We start from the raw sequence: 18,109 nt of genomic DNA, 5'->3' as shown, positions 1-18,109 counted from the left end.
AATGTGCTCATTGATAAATATATATAAATGGATTTTAAATGTTTAATTTAAATAAGGTTGGCAAAATTATCATTAAATTATTTCAAATTAATAACTCAAGTTTGAAAGATTTTTAAAGGTATATGAATTTAGAAAGTGAAAATAATTATAACATATTATGAATAAATTTACACCCACAATTTTTATTCGATTACTCTGGTTGCGTAAATAGATCTCTATTATCGGCCATCTGTACTCTGAATACATGTGTATACAGAGAGGCTAAGGACACTAGGAAATCTAGATTGTATTACTGGCAAAATATAGATAGAAAGTGGGATAGAAGAGTACATACTTCGATTAACATTAATTAACTTATTAAAGAGTTACATAGTGGATTACATTGGTAGAAGATATCGTAGTCCAGTTTCATACTACAGCACCACATGATTACGTATACCCAAATTCAAAAGCATAAGTGGATGAATGAAGTGACAAAGATTTGTCAAAACCGTGTCATAAAATAATCTGCATTACTTGCATAATATACTGTGAAATAGTGTAAGGGAAGTTTAAAAACATTGAAAAAAAATGTTAAAAAGCTATACTTGTTCAGTTAACAATCATAAAAAGACAAGGACAGTCGCTGTCTTGCAGCCGCCCGTCGTTAACTACCGTGTAACAATATTTACGATATGCACAATAGTCGGTCTGGGTAACCGCTTTATAAACATTGACCGTTATCGCAATAACTTTAACCAATAACTTGACTCATTATTTATAGTTAAAGCAAACGAACACATTTATATCTATGGATTTGTGTTTAAACACTGTTTATTTGTATTTTAAGATAATATTAATCAGGAATTGTGACAAATAATTTATAAACAGGAATTTACAGTAAGGAATACACTGCATTACTTCACTGTTATTGTATCGTATAAACAAGCACTTGTAACTATTAATGAACGATTCAAAGAGCTTCTTTGAACATTTGCGAACGTTGAGCACACGAGCGGCGTACGCGCCGCGCGTGTTCAATCGAGACTGAAGCGTTCTAAATTTGAAATGAAGTGGATTTAATAACATTGCGTATATTTCGTCTATTTTCTTTTTTATTTCTTGATGAATGATATTTGATGATTCAGCCAGTGTTATCAATATGCTGAAATCGGTTGGATTAGTATAATTTTTATATTAATCCAACCGATTTATATTCATATTCGACTATATTATATTTATAATCTTATTTATATTCGACTAGTTAATTTACATGTTGCAAATTTTTTTTTATGTAATGCTGCAACAATGTAAGCTTACAATCACACCTTAATTCATTTTTCTATCCAACAATTTAATACCTTTAACACTAACGGTTATTTATTACTTTTTCGGTTTTTTAAAAATTATGAATTCTGAACGTAATGTTAGAGTTAAAATTGCATGAAGGACTTCCAGTATCCCTACGCTAATGGAATATTCCCCAGTCATCAATTCAGGACACCTAAAATTAAACAATACTGTGCAATATTTTCGCTGCATGAATCATATATTAACATTAAAACATACATGAATATGTTCGTACAGATTTGTTGCAAACACATTTACAATGCTCATAAATCTTATTACTCTGTATGTGACCTTACCTTGATTTTCGTATCGTCGTAGTTTGACACAGTGCCAATACATCTGTCTCGAATGAACATACGTCGTGTAATCTGGTCGTTCAATGAAGGTGAAATTAAGATGTGTAGTACTCACACTAACAAGCTATCCCAGTTGTATTGCCGGCAGTGGATGTCAAACATGACCTATTTTTCCACGCCACTATGTGTTTTTTCCAAATACTCGCCATACAAGTCAGTTGCACTGAACGTGATAAAAACGTTATTCTGGACAGTTCGTTATCCCGTGTCGTTTTTTCTGTGACAATTAACAAAATATGCAAACATGAGTTGGGAGAAAAGTTTTTTTTAAATCTCAATGCAAGATATTTTCAATTTTGTATGGAATACTTGATAACGAATAAAAGTAACAGCAAAATTATTTTATAGAGTGCTAGCCTAACAAAATGCAATAAAATCGTTTCTCTCGTGCAATGAAAATGTCATTTCTTGTTGTGTGCTGTCCGCGATAAGACGTGCTGCTTCTTCTGAATAAGTGCCGACATTAATAGCTTTGAAACTACGTCAAGATTAAATAGAAAATTGCTGGACTCTTCAAGATATTTAATTTATCGAAATAAATATTATTTAGTTCAACGTTAATTATTTCAAAAGTGAACTTTATAGAAGAAATAATATGTAACAGCTGTGTAAATTAAAAAATAATTAATTACGAAATGCCGTTGATAGTATAATTAAATTAAATTTCGCTCTGAATCGACAGACCGCAGATTGAAATCACCGACACGTAAATAAAGGGATTATTTTGTGAAATTATTAATCATTAATTGTATAGTTTTCCATCCTTTTGAAATTTAAACAAAACGAGCATTTCATTTAAGAAATTCACAACAAAAATTATTTCGGGAGTGACTGAAATGAGGTACATCGATTTGGAGATCGAAACATGTTGAAGAGACCTCACAGAGAGTGGGTTAAGAACAAAATTGTGTGAACGCTCGGTCTTTGTTGGCATAGAATAAAAAAATAATTATAATTTTAAATACGCTTTACGACGATTTGAATAGATATTGTAGTATTTTATTTTTAAACCTGTTCTTTTGTAGAAATGTTTGCGTTGGCGCTAACAATACGCAGTCGGGCGTCCACATATGTCATCGTGGGTAAGCCGGGTGTTGGATTAAACCTACATTCATTCAACCAAAAAGCGACCTTATGTCACATTTTATTCATATTTTATCAAGTTTTTGTTATTTGTTTATAAAAGAAAACTTTTCTATTTTAGAAATCTAGCTAGAATATAAGAAAACCTTTAAAAAGCAAGTATATTATTATTACATTCCTTTTTATAAAAATGAAACATTACAATAAAAGTCGCAATTCATATGCTTGCTTGTTACAATACGTATCTTTTCGCTGTTAGTACAATATCTTCTGAAAATATTAAATGAACGGTTTTTATTCAAAGTAGTTTAAGATGTGACATTATAAAAATACCTAAACATTTGACAATTAAACATGTATTTCTTTGCTAAACTGTACTCTTATTCTTAACTAATTGCCAAATGCTAACCATAATAGAAGGTAATTTAAAACATAACAGTTTTCAACGTTGATTGTATATTTTTAATTATTTATTACTTCTTGTCCGTGGGAAAATTGACGAATTGGAGTAAATCCGTTTTTCGACTGTTGAATACTAAACAAAACAAAGTAAATACTCCAATTAACTTAATGGCAATGGAATTCAATACGCTTGCTAATGACTCACGAAAGTTTTCCTCATAAATTCCTACATTGCGTGCGCATTCGCATTCAAACTGGATAATTTGAATACTGGCCATCTTTCGGCTTCCAGACAGTAGCGCCTAGGAATTAGGTTGTCTGTCGAATACTTAAATGAAAAATGTCTGGACACGCGAGCCGATACCGCACGCACGACTTTCACACGCCATAATTTGATATTTTACCACATAAGTTAAATTTTATAGCAACTTTGTTGTGCTAACACAACCACTAAGTAGTAATAAACAAAATTAAAACTAAGTTTTAGCGTATCATTTCGGTCCTATTTATTAGTATAAAGCAAAACGCGAACTCCCACAAGTGCTTCAAAAATAACCTTTTCATTTCGAAATAGAAATCGTAATGACGGGTCATTACGGTATCACGTCGCGAAGCTCAATCCATTATCCACTTTTAGCGACGTCACCGGCGACTTCGGTACGGCGACAGTTCCTTTTCGACTGATGAATGGCCCTCCCATCAATTGCAGATCGCTCGGCCACTTCATAAATATGTACACGACACTGTGCCATCACTTTTTATGAGCTCAAAAGGATCCGCTTGCGTATGATTGATGATCGGATCCCCCGACGAGTGCGATCTTATTGATTGACTCAATTCGAGCCGTGTGTACGCGCTTGCTTACTTTTATAGCCACTTGGCATATTTTTATCTAAATCGAAAATTAATATGCGTAAAGAGTAAAAATTGTTTTCATGAAAATATATCAAAAATCACTTTTCTTTGCAGTAATCTTTTACTTATTTTAATATTTAATGTTCTTAAAAACCATACTTGTGCTTTTGTGCGATAGGTATATTTATAGGTATATATATTAGGTCCTTACATATGAAATTGGCGTTTTGTATGGGAGGAACAAAAAGTCGAATATTTTTTAATATAATATATTTAATTAATCAAAGTATGAACCATTATTTTCTATGCACTTTTGCCATCTCATAGGTAGTTCATTGATCCCTTTACTAAAAAAACCAGTCGGACGGGAATCAATAAAATCTTTGAAGGCGATTTGGACTGCCCCATCGGAGTTGAATTTTTTCCCTTGCAAGAAGTTATCCAAATTTCGAAAAAAATGGTAATCTGTTGGAGCAAGGTCCGGGGAGTACGGAGGATGTCTTAGACTTTCCAATTGAAGCTCTTCTAATTTAGTAGCCGTCTGTTGCGCAGTGTGTGGTCTAGCGTTGTCGTGAAGCAGCAGTGGCGTGGAGCGATTGACCAGCCTAGGTTGTTTAGCCGCTAGCTTTTCAATCATGGTTTGCAATTGCTGACAATAGACATCAGCCGTAATAGTCTGGCCAGATTTGAGAAAACTGTAATGAACACAATACCGGCACTAGTCCACCAAACGCTTACAAGTAACTTTTTTGAGTTTATTTTCGCTTGGGGCAGGATTTGGCTGGCTGGCCAGGATCCAACCATTGCGCTGAGTGCTTCCGATTATCGTAAAGAACCCATTTTTCATCACAGGTAATGATTCGGTTTAAAATACCTTCATTATTGTGCCGGTTTAGTAATGTAACGCAACAGTCGACGCGCGTTTGCCGGTTTGCTTCAGTCAATTCGTGAGGTACCCACCTTTCAAGCTTTTTAATCTTCCCAATTTGCTTCAAGTGAATTAAAACAGTTTTATCACTAACATCGTAGCCTGCAGCTAACTCGGACGTGGTTTGCGATGGATCCGCTTCCACAATAGCCTTCAACTCTTCATTATCAACTTGAGTCTCAGGCCGTCCACGGGGCTTGTTCTGCAGATCGAAATTTCCAGAACGAAATCGTTGGAACCAAAAACGAACTGTGTTTTCTTTTGCAACACGACCGCCATACACATCATTCACCCTTCGAGTCGTTTCCGCAGCACTAGTGCCACGGCGCAACTCGTACTCGTAAATAATGCGATATTTTAAGTTTTCCATTTTGTAAAATGAGTGACGCAAACAGAAAAAAACAGAAGAAAAAAAACAAATGAATGACGGTCATCGAACCACAAATACATGAGTCTATAGCTGTACAAATTTGAATTTGGAATTCCTTACCAAAGAGGAGAAATTCGTGATTAAAGTGGCCAGTACGAAAAACGCCAATTTCATATGTAAGGACCTAATATTTAAGTCGTTATAGTCTAAATACTTCTTCATTGTATTTCGCTTAAATTTTAACTTTGTGACACTTCACTAAATATAATTAAGGGACAAACAATGCCATCAAATTGCAAATCATAAACAGAATTTTACACAACACATTTGTAATTTGATATTGTAACATTATCTTGTTAATGCCGACTATTGTAAACAGTTATGTACAATGTAATTTCTGTTGACGATAGCCAGTTGTTTGACAACGTAAAGCAAATAGAGTTTGATTACTGGCGCCAGATTTATGACACAATTCATTTAAATATTACGCTACTCGTATTTTAGCAATGAGAAGATTTTACCTCAGACTGATATAATTTATTATATTCTATTCTATATATACATCAACATCAAGACCTTTTATACTGAGGAGAGAAATTACATACAGAAGAAAGTACAGAAATTCAAAGGCAGAATTTCGCGTTACTATTGCTTTAGATTCTGTCATCCATACATTCTGTCTAGAAGTGTTTCCACACTCTGCCTTGTCTTAAGATTTGAATAAACCTTTATAATCAAACATAGAATAATAAACTACATACGTATACATATAAACTAGATAGCCGCAAGTTCTTCTATTCATTCTGCAAATGTGTTTAGATACACAACACGTAATCCGGTTAATCGTTTCAGATTTAAACAGACATTAATTCGCGTGGCAGGAAAGTGAAACAGAGAAAGGCGAAAAACCTCCTGTGATTATAGCGGTGCGGTATGTTGATGGAAACGCATTTGTTGTTACCCAAGGAATAACTCTCGTGCGGCGCTCTGTTGTACGACACATTCTCCCTTACCAAAGAATTCCTTTTTGAATCTACAGCTTTATTTGGGAACCGCAAGTGTAACATTTGTTCCAAAAAATTATTATAATCAAGCACTTAGAGAATAAGTTTCTAAAATTAAACAGAAATTATGAATAAAACATTCTATGGATAAAATTAAACCTTATCGCAAAACGGATGATCAAAAATTTATCAATTTTCAGATTTCATTTCGAAAACACTGTTAAAATAACGGTGACAAATACATTGACAGATTAATGCTGACCCATTTTTGATATATGGGTGTATCCGTAATGTCCAGAGTTGGATTTAGTCATAGCAATGGCCGGCCTCACACAAACATTAGTACCTACGGAACCATATTGATGAACTTTGAACTTATTGTGCTTGAGGCACTCACAAACGTGACTAGGCTAGGCTATCAGCAAGAAATCGATGCCACAACTTCGCTCTTGTTGGGGCGGGAGCAATAAATTCTTACGTTCCACAAAGTTCACGCTAATATAGTGTTACTGAATTTGGGCATTGAATGTTTATTAGGATTAATGGATATACATTTTTGTGCATTAACATAAGATAAGACAGTAAGGTAATAATTTATTAGGCGACACTAGAAACATGTGTTTTTAATAGTCGATATTTGTGTGATGATCACTAGCATAAAATTATATCACTTGTGATGAGACTTACAGATATAATCTGTGATGAATTATTCGCTATTCACTATAGTTGTGATAACTATATTAAAATAAATATTAGTCGATACAACTATTATTATCAAAGTTCATAACTATTTTGCTATCAATGATTTAAATACTTCATAAAAAGTAAATGTTATATGTATGTAGTACTTGATAATTCAGCGAACGAGCTTTCATAAGTACTAGTATTCCGCGAGGAAAGCTATGCGATACGAGAATAAAAAAGCTTCGATAAAAATGAGCGCAACTCGCTCGACTTTTTGAAATTCCGACCACGTTATTTACATTGAAATACGTTTGTTACGTCAATTGGAATCGTATTGCGGTGGAATTGAATAGAAGATTGTGTGCAGGCTAACAGCTGGAGGATTATTCTCACCAGTGGCTTGCGATAGAGCCGAGCGTGAGCGTGATCCGTCGCGGGCTCTCATTTCACTGAATTTGCCGCCAAATATCCTTGAAACTGACAAAATCCCTGCGTTTTTATGCTAATATGCAATATTAATTATAATTATTATTACTTCTATTCCGATAAAACAAATCTCTCTATTGTATACAGCACCACTAAATTAATAAACTATGCACTACCTTCACCTTGTCGGAGGTTCGAATCCGCCTTTCGACTTGTCATGAAACATATAAAGCAAATCGTTGACGTTTACATTGTGAAATGCTTTGATGTATTTTGATTCTTCGAATAAACTTTACCAACACGTGCACTTTTGCTGACACTTGTTGTAGTGTATTCCTTACAAAACTTCCTTTGAAACGAAGACAAACGTATGGGTTATTTGCGCATTGCAGATTTTACATACATGTTATCAGAACTTATTACGAAATCTGTCCTCTTTGGAATTTATAAAAAGCCTTATACAGTAACACAACCTTTGGAAATTAGTTTTTGCAGAATCTATTGTAATTGTAGTATAAACTTAACAATTAACAGTTGTAATTAATATTGCATGTCGTATTGTTACTTCGACGTCTTGTTATGTGATATTACTGTCCGTCGAATACCGCTCCCATCGATGAGTTAAAGTACTTAATAAAAGTGCAATTATGCCAATTGTGATCATGATATCAAGCACATTGTGATGCGAACCCGTATCGTCATTTGTTAATATTAATAACGAACAGACGAAAGGAGAAGGGCTTTTGAATCCCGATTAAACAATTACAAACAAATAAAATTCCACTACAATAGTTTTGTTGCTCTAATTAATAGTTATTATTTCAGTTTAACAATATCTTGATTGATTTTAGTTATTCTATGTAGGTAAAGAAAAGACTCAATAATTTGAATGAAGCGATTGTTACGTCTCAAACTAATCACCGTTATTCTTCTGGAGACAAAACACTGGAACTTAATTATAAATTATGTAAACGTATAAAATAATTTTACTGATTACTTTGGACATAAAATATGTTTGGAAAATGTGAACAAAAAAAACGATACATATAAAAAATAACCTTTATTCTCCGAACATTACGTACTAACATGACAATATTTATTTGCACATAAAATAAACGTTCGTGTCCCGGCCGTCTTTACGATATTGCTTAATAAATTCCAAAAATGGCAAACAAAAATAATTTACGGGCCGGGTAACATGTGTTTAAATTATGTTCTTACTAGTTGTCGTCTGCGTCTTCGCATGAATGGAATTAAAAAAACACAAACTTAGTGATCTATATGGTAAACAAGACTGTAATATATTTCTGTTCCAAATTTCGTCTAGTTCAGTCGTTCTGGCATTACGTGGTAGCAAACATCAATACATCTAAACTTTGATATTAACGAAGATGAAGTGTTGGAGACACTTTCAGTTTGACCTACACAGTTTGAACTGCAGTGTGACTGGTTAGTATAATCGTTCATATTTAGGCAAAGTTTAAACGGTAAGTTAAACTGCACACTTCTCAGTTTTGTCTACAAATCTACAGTTTTTACTGTGCAGTTCGACTGTACGCTGAAGGTGTTTAGCGGGCTTAATATTAATAAGAAGTATGATAAATTTATGACCGGAACCAAGTATGTATGTCGCGGAATTTGATACATGTTTTCGCCTAGACGCATCGCAAACTTCACAACTTTGTGTACATGCTGAAAATTCGCATACCAGCTTTTCGTCTTTATCATAACAAGGGAATTATTCGTCATAACAGGGTCATAATTTGCCGTAATTTAATGAAGGAGTCAATTTTCATAGAAATTATTGCTTTGTTTAGTTACATATACAATTAAAATTGATTTCCTTGTGTTCCGATACCGCGAAAATCCTAATTTGTTGGCTTGATACTCACCGACGCCAAATTCTCTTTAGAAATGTTTATATAATATGAACTAATGGTTAATAACCTAACCATAAAATGGATACATTTATTCATATTTACTTTAAACTATTTTTTTATACACATTTTCTTCAAAAACAATCTTAACAGTGACATACGCCAGCAACAGCATTTGTTGCACGAATGGGTCGACTCGCCCGGTGAAATACCACGACCACACAGAAGACAAGTGTGAAGTAAAAGCAATTCCGCGTTTCGTCTCATGAGTGTTAGTGCCGGAGGTCTAATTTTATTCCTCTTTTCCCTCCCACCCTTTTCTTATAAAGAAAAGATGGGAATGGGAAGTGAATTTCACGGAAGGGGGGATGCATAGGAAGGAGATATATCCTTTTTCTGTGCGTCCCCACCACCATCGATTAAAGCAACGCTTCTGCAATGGCGGATATCTATGGGGAGCGGTCTATTCGCTATTTCGGCGTCTCCATTTGGTATATAACATTAACATTTGCTAACAATAAAGTTATATAATTTTGTTCTTGAAATGAAAATTTCTAAGTACAACTTTATGCCATTACTTTTTTCATACGTGTATGTGTCGTGTAGTGTAAGTGACAAAGTGAATTAAAAGTGGAGTAATTTTTTAGAGTACCTAAGTTTCAGTTCCCCAGCAAACTATACAGTGGACAAAAGAGACTTACTTTTATTTACTGCACTTTATTTTAATTATACAGAAATTATATTACTTAGAATACATTTACTATTTATAATCTCATATTTATGTTGTACTATTTTGACTATTTTAACCTCTTTTAAGATGAGGTCATCTGGACCTTTTAAAAACATGTGATGATAATCAGATTATGTTAATCCAACTATTTTTCTGCTAATATAAAGGGTTTTTAAATTCAATCAAAGTCTTATGTAACAAACGTAAGGACATAGTCTCAAAGGACATACTACAGAAATACATTTTTTTTTATCCGTGCGGATGGAGTCACGGGCGACAGCTAGTGTAAATAAAATTTGTAATAGTTCTAAATTTGAAGTAAAAATTAATATTAATTTATTAAAAACTAAATAACTCCATTTACACTCGTAATAAGCATATTTTATAACTTTAGTCGAAATTCGTCTTAAAATTTATTCGTAAATTTGTCAAAGGCAAATGGAATGTATTGATCAAAGCGAGATGTCCGTACAAGTGTGACTGAGATCTTTACTGAAATGTCAACTTCTTTGATTACTTTGCCATGCTCTTACAACTCAAACGAGATTAATTTTAACATATTACGTTTGATATCAACTTTCATAATTCTAACTACCTAATAATTTCGTTTCAAGTTTTGTATGTAGCAAACATTACATATACGTAAAGTTTCTAATTAATGAAAGACAATTTAACAGTTCAGATTGAGATATTCAAGAATATCAAATGATTTAACTTCTATAGAAATACAAAGATAAGAGAAGTGTCATAAAAATAACGAACTATCGTTGAAAATATTATTCGATTTCATTTGAGTTTTTTTTAGTTGCGTGACAACAAGTCGTTGGAAGATATCCAACTAAAAATGTGTTTTTAGAATTCACTCCAATTTTATATTTACGTTTCGATGTTAATAGGCCGATGTTGACATCTCTGTCACACAACTCGCGTCCAAATTAGTAGAATATATTACAAATAAGGCAAAAAAAGCTTTATCAGACAAATAGGTACTACAACGTAATAAAATAACCGTATCAATATTCCTAAGTCGAGTGAAACTAGATCCAAGTTTCTTTGACATGAATCTTAATGACATAAGCCTAAATAGGGTTTCCGGTTGCGATTAACAAATTAAACACGATTGAAGCGAGCATTCGCGAGCGTAGGCACATCGATCACGGCTCGCGAGCACTTGAGAGCCCTTCGACCAGAGGGTCTGTCTTCCACTCGTACCGGGTTAATCGTCGTCGAGAGTCATCCAACAAAAATTGACAAAGCCCTCATCTGCTTCCATAATTATCTAAACTAATTTGCTCCATCATACACAGGACAATTTTACGTTTACTTTTTAGGTTAGGTTTCAAATTAATATTTTTTTATATAAAGAAGAGGGCAAACGAGCAGCGGGAAAACCAAGGTGTTCATCGACGCCCATGGACATCTGCAATACCAAAGGAATCGCAGATGCGTTGCCGGCCTTTGAGATGGTGATACGCTCGCTTCTTGATGTTAACACAGCAAATATGTACTTCATTATGAGTATAACTAATTAAATATCTCTCTAGCTTTATTTCTAGTCAAATATCAACACATAAAGTTTTCTCTGAGTAAATAGGGGTAACGTAAACTAAAGCAAGTCAAATCTTTATTTCTTTGTATATCTCAATGCAATGTTAAAAATTTCGGGTCGAAGTTTACACTACTAATTGGAACTTACATAGACATACAAACGAGTCAACATGCACCGAAAACTATTTCAACATCTGGTTCATGCAAGCGTGGAGCGTAAAGCAGTGGACATGTCCCTTACGTAGACTTATAACGAAAAGTGGATTCACAAATTATTCATGTATTTGTTCATTCTATTCGGAATCTAAACTTAACTTTTTAATTATAAACCACTTCAGCATGTTACTTGCGTTAAAGGCGTTAAAGTGTAGAAAAATACTCTTCCGCACATTTTTAACATTTTACATTTTTTTTTATCCAAACAACTAATATTTTTGTAAAAAATTCTCACCAATTGGGTCAATAAACACAGTTTACACATGACAGAATGTCATCGTTAGGCAAATTCAAATACAATTTTTCACTGAAATATTCACGAAACCGTTTGATTACAAACTTCAAACAAAAACTGTTGCTGTAAACAAAACGAACAATACTAAATGCAATATACATTCAATTTGATCTTTAACAGTTTAATTTGCAGTCAATACAATTTATACATATTAAACACAAAACGACATTTTACAAAATCCGGATACCTTCGAAAGGGACGACTGATTCAATTGATTTGAGACTCCCACAATTTACTTCGTTAAAGATCAAACCAATGGGACGGATCGTGTCTTCACTGATGGGTATTATTATATCATTTGTGAAACGTGAGCTGAATCCATAAATCTTCCTTGCAAATGGACATCTTTCGCCGTATTTCGGAAAAAAATATAACGTTATATTTTTTGTTTCCGTTCCAACTATTACAAATGATAGGAAGCTTAAGTTGGTGTTACGGAGAAAAAGTAGACAAGCAGAAAAAAAACTCCAAGGACTTATATTAAACTAGCTGTCACCCGCGACTCCGTTCGCGCGGAATTAAAATAAAATACTTAATTAGAAGCTTATGTGTCTTTCCATTATATGCTCTACGTCTATGTCAAATTTCATCGAGATCCGTTGAGCCGTTCTGGTACCTACTAACAAACATCCATCCAAACATTCGCATCCATAATATTAGTAAGATATGATATATGTGGTCAGAGTGAGGGAAATTCATACATATTTTAATTCAATCTATACTTATAATATAATCAATACTGAGATCCTTCTAACCGACAAGTAAGTATTTAATGGTATATGCAGGTTTTATATTTTATATCAAAATCTAACCGTAGAACTCCACTGCCGTGACATTTGAATTAAATCACAATTTACCAACATGTATTAACATAAGTATCACGACACTGGAATTCAACGGCTAGATAAAATCATTAGAAAAACTTACCAATTCCTCAGGTGATCCCGGTTCCTTCATACCATTGCTCTTATCCGTGCTCCCCGTCTCTGTAAATAAAAATATCCTGCTTTAAATATCAGATAGGAAGGTTTGTGCAGAATTGAAAAGGATAAATACTTGATACGGAAAACATTTAAATGGATGCCGACGCGCATCTCTTTAAGTGGCATTTTATACTACGAGACAAACGAACGTTTTGCTATATCATAACGTTTCTCATATCACTTAATATTTAAAAAAATATCCAGTTGTCGTAGTAATATAAAAAACAATGTTCTTCGTAACATTATTGCGAGCAATTCCAACCATTTCGAATAAATGCAATTTTGAACGGAATATCGGGCATTACGCGAAGCTTAAATTATCAATAGCATTGCGTATAAAACGCTTTTAATCCAAATGAACATTCTCATTTATTATAGGATAATCTTTCGACTGAAAATTGAATGACCGATACAAGCGAGTATTGATTTTATAAAACATCCATCCTAGTCTGTATTATTTCATGTGATTTTAAGTCAATCTAAAGTAATTAACAATCATATTGAGAGGTTAATCTTACTTATATTATAAGTGGATGGATGGATGGATGTTTGTTTGAAGGTATCTCCGGAACAGCTTAAAAAATCTTAATGAAATTTGGCACAGATGTAGAACATAGTTTGGAAGAACACATGGGCTACTTATTACGTTTTCTTTACAATTTCGCGCGGAAGGAGTCTCTCACGACAGCTAGTCATTTTATACATATTAAGAAACATGTCAATAATACTTTGAGCAGTAGTATATTATTAAGACGATTTTTTTTATCTTAAAAGTAATTGATTGAAACTTCCGATAAATTATTGCATTATCAAATTTTTACGAATTATGGAAAGTGCAACGTGTAATTGGAATAAAATGTATTAAATCTATTTAAGGTCTTAAAAATAATAATACCAATAACTCATTACATAACAATAACTGAAAACGAGGGCTCTCCAAAAAATACTGCGGATAAAAAATGTTGTCTCAATTCGAAAACCATTTTAACTGCAATTTTCATAAAAATAAACCAAGAGTCACGAGAATTACATTTTTAATAACACCGCTGGCAATTTTACTTTAAATAAAATTGTTTTTTGAATGTTTGTATTCGTAAATAGGGTCATAAAAGGCGCTGATTGAGGCTGCATGTGACGCAATCAGAGTCGCTTCAGGCGCGATGAATCGAAACAAATTAATAACACGCCTTGTTAGCGACGCCCGCTGTTGCATTTTAATATGTAACTTATTTCCCTGGAACAATTCGATTTGATGAAACCTCAGCATTAATAAGTTTAAACTACGTATAATACTTCTTAGTAAGAGTAAGTGTATACATTGTTTACATCCACAAAGATCTATTCAGATTAAGAACAGTTGTTGCTATTTATTTCGCATTATCATTCGTCATACATACGTAAGACTATAAATTTTACACTTCCACAGTAGTTCAACATTTTAGGTTCACGAAATAATTACATAATTTATTTGCTACATGTGAAAACTATTTTTTTAAATAAATATAACATTATATACAAAACATCAAGCAAATTTCAGTCACAGTTCCAAATTAACTAGACGAGTTCGTGGCGTGTTCATTTAGTCGTCGTCAGAAGCGAATCGCTTCGTCAATAAACTTTGTTACACGCTAAATCCTCGCAACACCAAATTCTAGTTCATTTAAATGCATATGAAAGAGGATTACCACTAGTGCTGTCGAACTCACTAAAGGTGACATATACCTGTCGATTGAAATTTTGTATTATTTAATTACTTGTTTAAAGGTAGTAATTAGTAAGTAATTGAGAAAATTTTATGAGAAAAGACTTTCCGCTTAGAGATGTTGTCTTTTAGTAGCTAAATTATTAAATTGAAAGTATATTACGTCAAAATTTTTGTTGCTATAAAAATTATAAATTAAAAACAATATTAATTTTTAAATGAAATATTAAACTTGTGTATTGATCGTTGATCGAAAACTTATGACCTACATACCTACATATACTCACAACTCACGACTGTAACCCAGAGGGGTAGGCAGAGATCACTAACCTCCATTTGGTGTGGTCAAACGAACCTCCGCAATCCACTTTTCGCCATTTCGGGAGACGTAAAGTGATGGGTGGCGCGCCGCGTTGCCGTCATTTTTTCCCGGGAATACACACATATTTGAAATTTCTTTTCGCTGATATGTGCGTGTTACATCACAATGTTTTCCTACACCGTAAAAACGTCGGATAAATGTACATATGTAAATCGTCTAAAATCGAAAAATACATTGGTACATGGCGGGATTCGAACCCAGGACCTACAGATTACAACTCAACCGGCGCTCTTACCCATCGATATAACGACCGAAAATATTTAAATTTAAAAATAGCTTATTACCCAACACTATTAACTGGGAACGTGGAAGTTAATCAGGTTGTGCATAAACCGGTGACAAATTGCATCGCACATTTCGCTTGGTGGCTCATTGTAAAACCGGAAATTAATAACAGAAAAATGAATTTGACGTTTAATTTGTGGTCAGTGATGTGTCAATAATTTCGTTTGTGTTATACAAACAATGGATTAACATATTAATAATGTTTTAGTAGAAAAAGTTATTGTATAAAATAAATTCGAATTAAGGTAAAAAATAAGAGTTATGTGATGGAGCGTTGGTGGCTCAGGGGTTAAGCACTTGACTTGCAATGACTCCTGGGTTCGAATCCCGCCATGTGCCAATATGTTTTTCGATTTTCGATTTACATATGTACATTTATCCGACGACGATTACCACTGGGCCAGCGTGGTTGACTATGGCCTAATCACCCCTTACTTAGAGTAGACTCCGAGCACCTCGGTGGGGACGTATAGTGAGCTGATGATGTAGTATTGTGTAAGATACCACCAAGAGGTAACGGAAATATACAGTTTTGGTAACTTAGATTTTTTTAATTCACAGAATTAAATTGACCTTAAAGTTTTATGACTGTTATATAATTTGCTTCTCATGTTGACATCGTAAAAATATTGTTACGTATTAACATACTGTAGTTATTTCATGAACCAGAATGGCTAATGCAAATTTTCGCGAAGTAATTGTCACGTTATGATTTGTCTTACCGCAGCTATAAGAAAATTTTCTTACGTGTTCGCTTACGTACAACCGCACTAGTTATATCACGTAATGTTAACGGTGATATTGTCTTCATGGCATTATAAACTATAGACTTATAATCATAAAGGCTATGTTTCCTTCCTTATATCTTGAGAAATAATTTCCGCAAATTTTATACAGTTACCGCTGAAAGTAAATGGTAGCTGGAGGTTACGCAATGGAACGTAAATTGTTTTTTTTTTACTTGGCGCGGTGACTTACTGGTTTCAGAGGTCAAAAACCGGAGCTCTGTTAAAAACTGTCATCAAAAACTAGTAACAACGTGGTTTACGTAACAAGCGATAAGATGTCTGAACGCTTTCGAAAACTTTCGCCAGTAAAAAAATCGGCTACCGTTTCGGACCTCTCACCGGTCACGTTCCTTGTATAGAGGTGACCGAAGGGGTTTTTTGTTACGTGATAACTTCAAGTCTCGAGTTTGCCTTACATTTCATATTAGCATGAACAAGAGGAAAGTTCCTAAGTTACGTGAGAAATCGTTATCAAAGCAGTGAAAACATGATTAATAAACATGATGTTAGAACATGTGGCTTCTAAACACAATAACCAACATCTTTGTTAATTAATGATGAACATTGAATGTGTGAAAGACGATATGCGTAAGACGGGGGTAAATTCAGATATGACGGCTGATAGTATGGAAGTGTAGTTCATACAATAGACTAGATAGGAAAATAGACAGGAAGATAGACAGACATAAATAGAGACAGTTTACTATCGTTATTATTGATTCATATGAGAACTGTTTCTACATCAATCAATTCAAGCTTTAAAGATCACGATCAGTTTTAGCAGAGCTGTCTCATGATTGCTGTGTCCTTCATAAACACGCTTGGGTCCAAAAGGCGTCAGTCAGGGTTGACGGACTGAATAAAAAAACATTAAGAAACATTAAGCTTCAGTACGAAAGTTTTATGCCACGAGTACAAGTACAGTTAACAATACAATTCGAAACTCAGTAAAATGATTGAGGCATTTAAACTAATAAAAATACATAATATAAAAGCCTGTTAGTATCTTTTTAAACCTTTGTTTTCTAGAACATCGTATGATGACCGGAACTATGTGAGAACTTTAATTGAGTTCTCCACTTTCTTAAACCACTTTGTATTATGCAGAGCATTGTACGAAAGGTACTATGCTAATTTTGTAACAAGGGTTTTAAGTTTTAATTAAAATAGGTGAGATTAATTTCCCTTTAAACCTACACGTGTAGTTACCAACACCACACTTGGTTTCGAATACAAATTACATACTTAATTTAATAAAACAGACACGTTTTGGTTATGTATTAATTAAAATAATTTTCAATTACCTTGTAAATAATTAACTTTTGGGAAATGTTTATAAATGTAAGTTTTAATAATTAAATATCAATATAATAAAAACGTAATATGAACCATTTGCAGTAAGTAATTTTAAAAATTACTTGTACAATCAGGGCCTTTCGCGGTACACATATGTAGTGGTGTACCACATTCAGAAATATAACTTTGTTCCTTGTTAATGTTATTCCCGCGTCGTCACCTCATTGCTTAAGAAATGTTCAAACATCTGTTTCTTTAACATTGGATACCACCAAATAATAACATTGTTTTTTCCTACTTTGTTGAATCCAAAAAATTCTTAAGGAAATATTTTATAAGGTCTAAAGAATTAAAATTCTTGCACGCTCAGTTATTTATTATTTGCAATAATTAATTGGCATAATTTCGCAAAGCGTTATTTCAAAAGGCACATAAAAGATTTATTTACCGAGCCCTTAATGAAAAATAAACAAACCATCATCCGTAACTTGCACAGCTGTTGACGAGCGAATAGTAAATAAAATTTGCGAACTCTGCAATATTTTAATAATTTTATAATACCTTCGCAGT

General features: G+C 33.5%; 1 protein-coding gene across 3 annotated transcripts in view; it reads right to left on the bottom strand.

Annotated features, from left to right (window-relative positions):
* Positions 1-18,109, bottom strand: part of LOC106720010 (apoptosis-stimulating of p53 protein 1) — a 190,481-nt gene that overhangs the window by 96,310 nt on the left and 76,062 nt on the right. For 2 of the 3 annotated variants that reach the window (XM_014514538.2, XM_014514539.2), the window contains one exon: positions 13,031-13,089. In XM_014514538.2, the coding sequence (XP_014370024.2) occupies positions 13,031-13,089 (59 nt within the window). Of the gene's footprint in view, positions 1-900; positions 1,013-13,030; positions 13,090-18,109 lie in introns of those variants that run through there. The other variant, XM_014514537.2, reaches the window with a different exon arrangement.

The sequence above is a fragment of the Papilio machaon genome, chromosome 14 (assembly GCF_912999745.1).
Source record: "Papilio machaon chromosome 14, ilPapMach1.1, whole genome shotgun sequence".
Taxonomy (NCBI): domain Eukaryota; kingdom Metazoa; phylum Arthropoda; class Insecta; order Lepidoptera; family Papilionidae; genus Papilio; species Papilio machaon.
Note: the sequence above shows the minus strand (reverse complement) of the source record. Positions and strands in the feature narration are given on the sequence as shown.